A 10,636-nucleotide genomic window follows, 5' to 3' on the forward strand; every position below is an offset into this window, starting at 1 on the left:
CTCGACAAAACAATTCCAAATTTCACACTTACAATTACAAATGGCATTTTCTAAAATATAATTTTTATTGATAGAATCCATAACTACACAAAATTCAAAATACAACCAAATTGTAAAACTTATGAATAATGCAATTCAGTGATGTAATATGTAGAAGTTCGGTGTTGAAAACACTTCACCGACATTTTTTTTGCCTGTCACCGCCAAAGGTAATAAAAAAAATACCCCTTACAAATATATAAAAGACAAATAGGGTATAATAAAGGGTTCTTTCAAAAGATTGAGGTGCAAGAAGAAATTATGTGGGTGCAGAAAGTAGAGCCCACACTAGATCAGTGGTTTCACTCGAGGTTCCTGTTTTAGACAAAAACCATAATCAAACAAAATTCACACCTTGTTGTTCATTTCATTTCATTCAATTCAACGCAGCTTGTACTGTAATTGTAACCTTAATTTCTCCTTCTTGGACAACGTAAATTACAATTATAGTGCTTCCTGCTTGCTCTGTTCTTTTCTTCCATTCTCTTCTCTCTCTTTTCTCCTGTCCCCGCCATGTTCGTCCTATACCGATCCCTCCTGTTCCCGCTCTTCATATCTCTCTTCCTTTCTTCCGCCTTCGCTTCGGAGTCAGATCACAAGGTAATCAATTCTTCAAACACCCGTTTTCTTTCTCTACGATTCGATCTACTCTCTCTGCGCTGCATTGGGATTTGGATCTGCCCACCCTATCGCTTTTTAGTTCTTGCTACTACTCAATTTTATTATTTTTAGCTTCGGATTTTATAAGATTGCAATGGTTGGGTTTTCCGAGTGTTAGATCTCAACTGGGTTTTTGCTTGTGCTCACACCTTGGTGTCTCTGCAATGTGGGTATTTGCTGTTCGATAATTGGTTTTTTCTTTGCACAAAAGGATTCTATTTGACTTCTTTTTTCTCTTTCAGCTCTGTTGTTAGTTCATGATCTTGGATGGTTTCTTGTTTTTAAATGTTAATTTTTTTAATGCTGAGCTAGTCTTAGGGTTGGGATTTAGCTTGGAATTTGTAATTGAAACACCAAACTGTATTGTGAGTTTTGAGGTGGGAAGTGGAAGAGCTTACATGGTGATTACTGGTTAGGCTTTGCTAGTTGTTGTTGTGTGCATCAATTATCATTGAAGACATAGAAGGATGCACCAGTGGATGTGTGAAATGACTGTGGACTGAAATTGGACACAAAAGAAAAATAAAATGTAATGATGCTTGGAGGTTTTACTAGCACTGTAACTCTATTTGTGTACCTTGTTTTTAGGTTGAAAGTTTATAGAAGAGTGAGTGTAAATTGTAGTCATATCTGCTGTCTGTTGGGAATCTTATAATTGGAAAAAGGTTCCATGGAAAAAAATTGGCTTGTAAAATAATTTACTATTTTGTAGGATTATCTGGGCATCCGGATATTGTCAATCAAATTCTATCCTAACATAGGAAGTTTCTAATGGTGAATTAGTTTGATATAGAGTCCTTAAGTAATGTTTAAAATCAGGACATCATATGCTGTTTTTTTTTTTTAATACTAGCAAGTTTGTTATCTGGATCTCTGAATAAAATTGGTTTCCAAGACAAATATTTTGGATTTTCTTACATAAACTTTGAGATTGAATTCGTGTGGACACCCATTGCATGTTTACTAGAATGTTTAAAATTTTGAGCTTTACATTTAGCTTTGGCAATTTGTATGTAGTAGTATATGTTCCAGAAGACTACTATACACTATATTGTTGATTATCTTAGATTGAACTGAACTTAAATAATAAATTATGTCAATGGCTTAGTAGATACTGTTTTTTCTTCTTCTTTTATTTGGATAATGGTCAGTTTTATAATTCAATTCATGTAGTATCCTTGCTTCCTCTGTAGACACGGTTCCCTACTTGTCATTATCCATAATTAGTTGTAACTTTTATTGAGTTGGTATTCTATATCTGTTACCCTAGAATTTTTCCCAGAGTCAGTGCAACATTAAATATGTAATATTCATTTGTAGTATCAACTGGTGAACAGCTTCTGTTTTTAAAAGAATGTATTCTATTTTATTGCAGTATCAACGTGATGAACCAGTTAACCTTTGGGTGAACAAATTGGGTCCTTATAACAATCCACAAGAAACGTACAACTATTACAGCCTCCCATTTTGTCATCCATCAAGTAATGCTACTGCTGCACACAAATGGGGTGGTCTTGGTGAGGTCTTGGGTGGCAATGAACTCATTGATAGCCAAATTGACATAAAGTTCCAAAGTATGAACGCTTCTGTCATACTATGCATTGCATAGAAGGACTATCAGTTGGCAAACTGACTTTAATATATTGTCTTGTTTTCAGGAAATGTGGATAAGACTGTTTTTTGCCAGATAGATCTCAATGAAGCAAAGGTGAAACAGTTCAAGGATGCAATAGAGAATAATTACTGGTTTGAATTCTTCATGGGTATGTTTTGGTTTCTTTCTTTCACTTATAAAATGATTGCACATTCAAGAAATGTTGGAAGCTTGGAGAATTTTTTGTTTGGTCAATACAGTGAATTATAGGATAACATGTGAAATTGTATAGCAGAAGTAACCAGAGAACACCTAAAAATTGAAACACACATCCCTAGACTAGGGGAAAAAGACACCCGTTTAACTAAAAAAGTCAAAGAGGGTGAGATAATCATACTTCCAATCAATGGAAAACAGCCGTGTGTCTTCTGTCTTTACTAATCAACTGTACTATTTTGTAACTTTAGTTTTCTAGACATACTTATATACTATAATTTAGCCATACCTCAAGTCGATGTGAGATTTTCAACATATTTCCTTATGCTGGGAACTGGACATCTTGTAGGACTACATATTTGTGGGTGTTCTAATAGCGGCCAATAGCCGGTGACATTATAGGCCCAACAAGCCTTGTGAGGATAAATGGATAAACTTTGGTACCTTCTTAGGAAGTTAGTTTTATGCTTAATTCAACTCTACAATATCAACTTATAAGGTGAGGTTTGCACCTCACTTCTATATAGAGTTTGGCCATATACATGGTTATCAAACTCGCGAGTTAACTCGTTAACTCGGACGAGTTTGCGTGCCTGGTCATGCCCAGCGAGTTAACTCGCAAGCAAACTCGGTTTTGAAGCAGAATCGGTGGACTCGTGAATGAACTCGCCGGAATCGTTCAAACTCGCGAGTTTTCAGCGAGTTCGCGAGTTCAAAAGGGGAAAAAATTGGAAATCGAAACGGGGTCGAGTGGTTGTCGCGAGTCGTTCTGTGGCCATCGCAACCCCTTTCATGGCTGTCGCGACCTGTTCCGTGGCCATCGCGACCTGTCCTGTGGCCATCGCGAGCACTTCTGTAGCCATCAACAACCGTCGAGCAGTTCTGCAGCCTTCGTCCTTGCTCGCGAGTAGTTTTGCGGCCTTCGCACTCCCCATCGACCACTCTCCTACCGTCATCCTTGCTCGCTTTGCCGTCGCGGTGGCCGTCGACAACCATTCCACTTGCGTGTTCTCAATAGAGCGAGGTTCACGAGTGTGGTTCCTAGGTTTGGGTGTTCTATTGGCGGATGTTATTCACTTATTCCCAGCTGCAGTGCACTGTTTAAGTGTTTGAATTTATTTCAGCTTTGGGTCGAACACAGTCACACTTGCACTGCACCATTTGTATGAAGATGATGATATCATTAGAGGATTAGACAGATATTTGAATCTATGATTTACGGTATTTGTATGAATTTATTTATTTTAAATACTTTTAAGCTATATAATTTTATGGACCGGTTTGAATTAAGATATTATTTATATAAAATTTGTTTTCATGTAAAGTAAACTCTTACGAGTTTACGATTCGAGTTTACTGGACTCTCACGAGTTTACGTAAACTCTCGAGTTTGACAACCTTGGCCATATATGTTGCCGATGTGGGATCCCCAACACTCTCATGCCGAGGACTGGACATCCCGAGTGTAGGAATAAATATTTACAAGTGAGCAATAGTGGCTTGATAGCAAGTAGCACATGAGGTCGAATGAATTTTATCTAAAATATACTCTTGTACCATCTTTGAAAATGGATTTAGGCGTAATTTAGTCTTATAGAAGTGGCTTGTAACACGAGGTTTACACCCAATTATAAACTATAATTTGGCCATATATCCTTAGTCAATATGGGATCTATAACATACCTCCTTTTGTCTAGGACTAAACATCTCTAGTTTGAAACTATATATTTGTGAGTGGTTCGATAAAGGGTGACACAATAAGTTCAACAAATCTCGTTAGAATAGATTCCTACAAATTTAGAAAGTCAGTTTAAGGCATAGGTCAACCTTACAAAATTGAATTGTGAAGTGAGGTTTGCATGCATATGCATTTATATACTACGATCTTGTAATATCTCTTAATCGATATGGAATCTCCAATAGGAGTAATGATGTTTAGCATTTGGCATTGAGCGCAAACTTAAGTTGTTATTAGTTTTTTGAATTTGAGGCACTATTGTTTGCTATTATTTTCAATAACAAAAATCCAATTAGTTCTTGAACCTAGATGGGTTGATGAATATTCTATTCGTTCAAAAAACTATCTTGAATCTTAATTTGTGCTTCCCCTAAATACTAAGTTGCATAAGAAAAAAAGTTTACTCAAAAGGTGACATCAATAGCGACAACAAAAGATTTTCAGGCAGTTGGATTAAAGAACTTGTATTGTTTTTAAATGGGTTATTAGAATATATGGAAATGTCCAAAATATCCCGTGCTCATTCTATATAAAAAAATCATTAGAATACTATATTATATATTCTGATATATTATTCTGCTTTAAATATATACCTATATATAATAATATATGCAGACATATTATATAAATTATTTATGAATAAATGGTTTGTGTTATCTTTTACAGAATGTTTTATATCTTTTCCTAATTCACCTCATAGTATTGGGTAGGTAGCATCTATAATCTCTAATAGATTTTTCTAGTCCACATCAAACATTAAATAGTATAAGAGCTTATTTTGTCTTATCCTATCCTATTTTTGTATTTTATCCTGATTGCCAAACTAGTTTTTTGTAAGCATTTTAATATGCTTCGGGTGTTAATTTCCATATATTCAGCAGTACAACTGAAAGTATGAAATTAAGGATTCTGTGAAGTAATTTCTTAAGTAATTTTCAATATCTTGGTGTTGAATAATATTCAATATTGTTCTTTGTTAGTTGTCATAATGTTGTTTTGTTCTGAAGTCTTCTCCTTTTTGTATGTTTAATTTAATAATTCTTGAATACTCTCCCCTTTTTAAACTGAATAACTTACTAGCATCTGTTGTTTCTTACTCCTTCTGGTCTACCCGGTGACCCACAAAAACACAAGTTCAGATGATCTACCTTTGTGGGGTATGTCCAGAACTGCCTCTTCTTTTTCTTTACTTGATATGAATTTGTATTTCACATGCTGATCACTTATCTACGACATTTTCTCATTTTAAGGATATGTTGGTGAGATACGTCCTGATAAGAATGGTGATGGCAAGCATGTCCTTTACACACACAAAAACATTATTGTTAGATACAACAATGATCAGGTCAGACGTTATTTGAATATCTTATGCTATCTTAGACAGGTTATGGATCAATCTTCATATTAAGGTCTGCTTCCTTGTAGATTATTCACGTCAATCTCACTCAGGATATCCCAAAACCTTTGGAAGTAGGAAAACATTTGGACATGACATATTCTGTAAAATGGGATTCTACCAATGTCACTTTTGGGCACCGCTTTGATGTCTACCTGGACCATCCTTTTTTTGAACATCAGGTACAGCTATGTTTTTAAAATTGAAATGGTGTTGTTCATGGTTTGGTGAATTTCTGTGTGTTAATGCATATTGATCATACCTAAGCTGTCACTGAGAATTTTTCCTTCTTTTTCCGTAGATTCATTGGTTCTCCATTTTTAACTCTTTCATGATGGTTATCTTTCTTACTGGATTGGTGTCAATGATCTTGATGCGAACTCTGAGAAATGACTATGCAAAATATGCTCGGGAAGATGATGATTTGGAAAGTCTGGTGTGGTTTCAAGACTTTTATCTTTAATTATTTGTGGAATATGAATCCTTTCTTCCTCTAGAAGCTATCGTGGTTGTAATTGTTGAATATTTGGTCATTTCTTCCATGATGGCAGGAGAGAGATGTTAGTGAAGAATCTGGCTGGAAACTTGTGCATGGTGATGTTTTTCGGCCTCCTCGCAACTTAGTTATTCTTTCAGCTGTTGTTGGCACAGGTGCTCAGCTAGCATTGCTGGTTCTTCTTGTCGTCTTGTTGGCTATTGTTGGGATGTTGTATGTTGGGTATGTGCATAGCCTTCAACTGACTGAAACATAAATCTGAACAATGAATTCAATGGTATCCTTAGTGTATATGCAATAAGCCTGTGGCAGTGGTTGTGTATTCAATTATTTCTACTTCATACTAGTTGGAACAATTTGTTGTTTGTTCCTGCTCTTTGTTGATTGTCATGTAAGTTTCCTTTGTTGCTTGTCAGGCGAGGAGCAATAGTCACTACCTTCATTGTGTGTTATGCTCTTACATCTTTTATTTCTGGTTATGTGAGTGGGGGAATGTACTCACGGAATGGTGGTAAGAACCTTCTTTAATTTATGCATGTTTGGGTGGCTGTCTGAGATTTCTTCTTTTGGTTTTGAATGATTATGTAATTATTTGTCTGTTTGTTAGGTAAAAGCTGGATTAAATCCATGATCCTTACAGCTTCTCTGTTCCCATTCTTATGCTTTGGAATTGGATTTATCTTAAACACCATTGCTATATTCTATGGGTCTCTAGCGGCAATTCCATTTGGCACAATAGTGATTGTATTTGTCATTTGGGCTTTCATCTCTTTCCCTCTAGCACTTCTTGGCACAGTTGTTGGAAGAAACTGGAGTGGTGCTTTGAATAATCCCTGTCGTGTAAAGACTATTCCTCGTCCCATTCCCGAAAAGAAGTGGTACCTCACGCCCTCTGTGGTTTCTCTGATGGGAGGACTGCTACCCTTTGGAAGCATATTTATTGAAATGTATTTTGTATTCACTTCCTTCTGGAATTACAAGGTGAATCAAGCCAATACCATGACTTGTTTTAGTCATAAGTTTGTTTTTTTTTTTTTTTTTTTTACTTTTTGGTTTTGAATCGGATGTAGTAGTTTTCCATGCGTCATCAGAGCAAAGGAATATCAAGGAAAATAATTGTTGAAACTGGTCTTTAAAAGTAAAATATGCGTATATTTCAGTTGAACCTATGGAACACCTGCACATTGGCTTATATATTTTTTTCTCCTCTGGCATGCAGGTGTACTATGTGTATGGCTTTATGCTGCTAGTCTTTCTAATTCTTATCATCGTTACAGTTTGTGTGACAATTGTGGGGACATACTTTTTGTTAAACGCTGAGAACTACCACTGGCAATGGACTTCTTTCTTTTCAGCTGCCTCAACAGCTGTTTATGTGTATTTGTACTCAATATACTACTACTATATGAAGACGAAGATGTCAGGTTTCTTCCAGACCAGCTTCTATTTTGGTTACACTCTGATGTTTTCTCTTGGACTAGGAATTCTATGCGGTAAGTCTTCAGTGTCATTTCATTTTTCATCCTGTTTATATGTGATGGATATCCTATTATCTGCCGAATAAACCTCATTTCTTCCTCTTTTCCGGCATAAATCCTTGTGTGCTCTTTTATCCTGAATTGGGTTATCATTTTTCATTTAATGTACAGGAGCTGTGGGTTTTCTGGGTTCAAATTTATTCGTCAGGAGGATCTACAGAAATATCAAGTGCGATTAAGGTATTCCGAGTCAGATCTGAGCACTTCCATAGGCTTATATTTCTAAAGAGAATAAATTTTTGGAGGAAGCCTCTGGTAATGTGTGGGGAACCTAACAATGTTTACAGGTAGAATCACAATGAGGGTGTATTCTTTCTATATTGGGGAAGCCCTGAGATTTTTTCCCCGGCTGTAATTGATTGCCTTTATATAATTTAGATAATTAGTACAATATCCAACTCTAGTGTTCATCCCCTTATAAAATAGGACTCATTGAATGACTGATTTCTAATTCCCCAACATGGTTTCAACTATTCAATATATGTAAAGAGGGGATGAAGTCTCGGAAATGAATTTTGGTGCATCTGAATTTTGTATGAAAGATCTGACATGTCATTCTTATCACCTGTCTTCTTTGTTTTCCTGCTGTGTAAATATTTTTTAATATCTTGTACTGTTTCAAGGATCATAATAGGTTGGAAGGAAGAGAATAAGAATAGTTATCTGCATATTCACAACATATCTCCCAGTTTAATCAATGAAGTTGATTAGAAGTTTGATTGGATAAATTTCTCCAATAGTAAGAAAAACAAGGATAAATTAAACAAGTTTTTCACGAGTTAAAGTTAATTTATTCGTGATTACTGTTTTAAAGTTATTTATTTATAAATTAGTTTTAGTTTATTGAAGATTTTTATAATTTTAGAAATATCTAAGGAGAATAGTATTTAAACAGGTTCTGATGTCATATGTGTCTTAACCTGTGTTGCAGAGGTATTGGCAAATAATAATTTACTTCTTAATATGTGTGAAGAATGAATCATGTGTTCTTCAAATGGAATTGAATGCCTTTAGTGTTTCTAAAGTAATCCTAACTAATAAATAATTCATTTATAATTTAAGTGATTACAAGTTTACATTATAAATGATGTTTCCTTATTTGATTTCTAAATATTAAGATATTTTATACTGGTGCAAGTTTTATTTATATTTAATTGATGACATGGCTTTTTAATTAAACATCTTGAAATTTTTTAATACAGTCAATTTTATTGATGATGCTTTTATAATACTCTCAATCGTTTTTATTTAGAGTCAATCAATCTCATTAATTTTCCTTTCCAATTTTTTTTTATATTTTAATTGGATTTTTCGTCCTAAATTATATGAATTGGCAAAAAAACTCGAATGAATAAATAAATAAATAAGTTAACGACAGTATTTATTCGAATGATATAAATGTACTAAATAGTTTCTACAGTTTAAAATGAATTATTAGATCTTAATTATTTCCTCATAAAGACTAAATTTTCATCATAAATTTTATACCCACAAGCCACAAGCTAGGTTGCTTGAAATTTGAGTATTACATACGTAAGTTTTATAATAAACTAATATAGAAAATTTTCTTTTTATTGTAGAGGAATTTTTTAGGTTACTAGTCGCGTTTATTGTGTAACTATTATTGTTGATACCGACTAGTCATAAGTATTAATTGATATTTTTTTTAATTTTAAGTCTTAAATATACATTTGGTCCTTATTTTCGTAAAAAATATTTAATTTGATTTTTATTTTCGTTGTTTAGTCAATTTGGTCCTCAATTTTGTAAAACTGCATTCAATCAAGTCCTTTTAGCAAACGATGTTAAAATTGTTAACGGAACAGTGACAACGTGTGACGTGGCTCGTTATGCATTTTTGTTAGCAGTGTGTTTATTAATTTTAACAATTTGGAAAAAAATAACTAAGTTAAATTAAAAAGTAAAAAAGTAGGTAAGCGTAACTTAAATGTAGCAAGAGAAATTGTGCAGCGAGAGAAAGGGGAAAAATAAGAGTTCGTAGGCACGAAATTAGGGTTTGTGAGAAAGGGAAAAATCAATTTGCTGAAATCTTCTTCTGCTTACATTCCACTTCAATACATTTGACTTCGAAATTGTGCTTTGTTTGTGGGTGAAGTTCGTCTTCAAGCAGTTTGGAGGGTTGGTCTCGTTTGTGGTGGGTTTGACGATGGGGTTTTTATACTTTTGTTGTGGTCCCACGTTTAATTGCGGTGGGTTCTAAAGTGTAACTTTTTCGTTGATTTGTTGTTTGTGTTGCCGCTTTCGATAGTGGAGAGTGTTAATATTTTATGTTTCAGTGGTCCCCTTATGTTTCTTTTTTTTTTTATGTGTTTTTCAGTTGTGGTCCACCGTTTAATTGATATTATGTTATTTTATTTTTGCTTTTAGACGTGTGACTAGAGATTTAAGGTTGTGGTGCACCATGGTGGACATTTTGTTCAAAATGGTGGACTTTTATATGTGGGTGTATTTATTGATGATTGGTCATGTGATCTAGTGGTATTCCCTGTTGTCATGCACTTACTACAATGAGGTTCTTAAATTTGAATGCAGAGGAGTTCATAACACACTGGTTCAGAATTTGCAGTATGAAGAAACATATCGCTCCATAATCTATCTAGTCAATGGGCAGCTGCTCTAGGAGAGGACTTCCTATAATAATGTGCAACCCCCCTCAAAAGGAGATTACCTAGGAGGCCAAAGAAAAAGAGGAGATTGGAGCCGTGGGAGTTAAAGAAAAATGATACAGTATTGAGGAAAGGTGGCCATCAAAAGAGATGTAGGGTCTGCCGTGTAGTGGGACATAACAGAAGTAATTGTCCACAAGTCCCTCCACAAACACAGCCTATAGAGTAACCACCACCCCATCAAGTCAGCAGTCCACACAACCAACATAGCCTACACAACAACCATCATCCTCATCAAGTTAGTAGTCCACACAAGCAACACAACCTACACA

The 10,636-nt window shown here is 34.8% G+C and overlaps 1 protein-coding gene across 1 annotated transcript; it reads left to right on the forward strand.

The window, feature by feature from the left end:
• The first annotated feature begins 385 nt into the window (after positions 1-385).
• On the forward strand, positions 386-8,241 carry LOC114177925 (transmembrane 9 superfamily member 1-like). The gene is made up of 12 exons (XM_028063529.2): positions 386-639; positions 2,075-2,273; positions 2,358-2,462; positions 5,387-5,404; positions 5,498-5,592; positions 5,673-5,825; positions 5,945-6,079; positions 6,195-6,361; positions 6,556-6,650; positions 6,747-7,120; positions 7,359-7,632; positions 7,789-8,241. The coding sequence occupies exons 1-12, from the start codon at positions 553-555 to the stop codon at positions 7,854-7,856; spliced, it is 1,770 nt and encodes a 589-aa protein (XP_027919330.1). The 5' UTR covers positions 386-552; the 3' UTR covers positions 7,857-8,241.
• The last annotated feature ends 2,395 nt before the right edge of the window (positions 8,242-10,636 follow it).

The sequence above is a fragment of the Vigna unguiculata genome, chromosome 3, assembly GCF_037176805.1.
Source record: "Vigna unguiculata cultivar grain cowpea cultivar isolate G323 ecotype 2 chromosome 3, ASM3717680v1, whole genome shotgun sequence".
NCBI lineage: Eukaryota > Viridiplantae > Streptophyta > Magnoliopsida > Fabales > Fabaceae > Vigna > Vigna unguiculata.

Coding starts and splice junctions, on each gene's coding strand:
- LOC114177925 (XM_028063529.2), top strand. CDS start 553: ATGTTCGTCCTATACCGATCCCTCCTGTTCCCGCTCTTCATATCTCTC. Junction 6,080..6,194: donor ATGATGATTTGGAAAGTCTG/GTGTGGTTTCAA, acceptor CCATGATGGCAG/GAGAGAGATGTTAGTGAAGA. Junction 7,121..7,358: donor CTTCCTTCTGGAATTACAAG/GTGAATCAAGCC, acceptor TCTGGCATGCAG/GTGTACTATGTGTATGGCTT.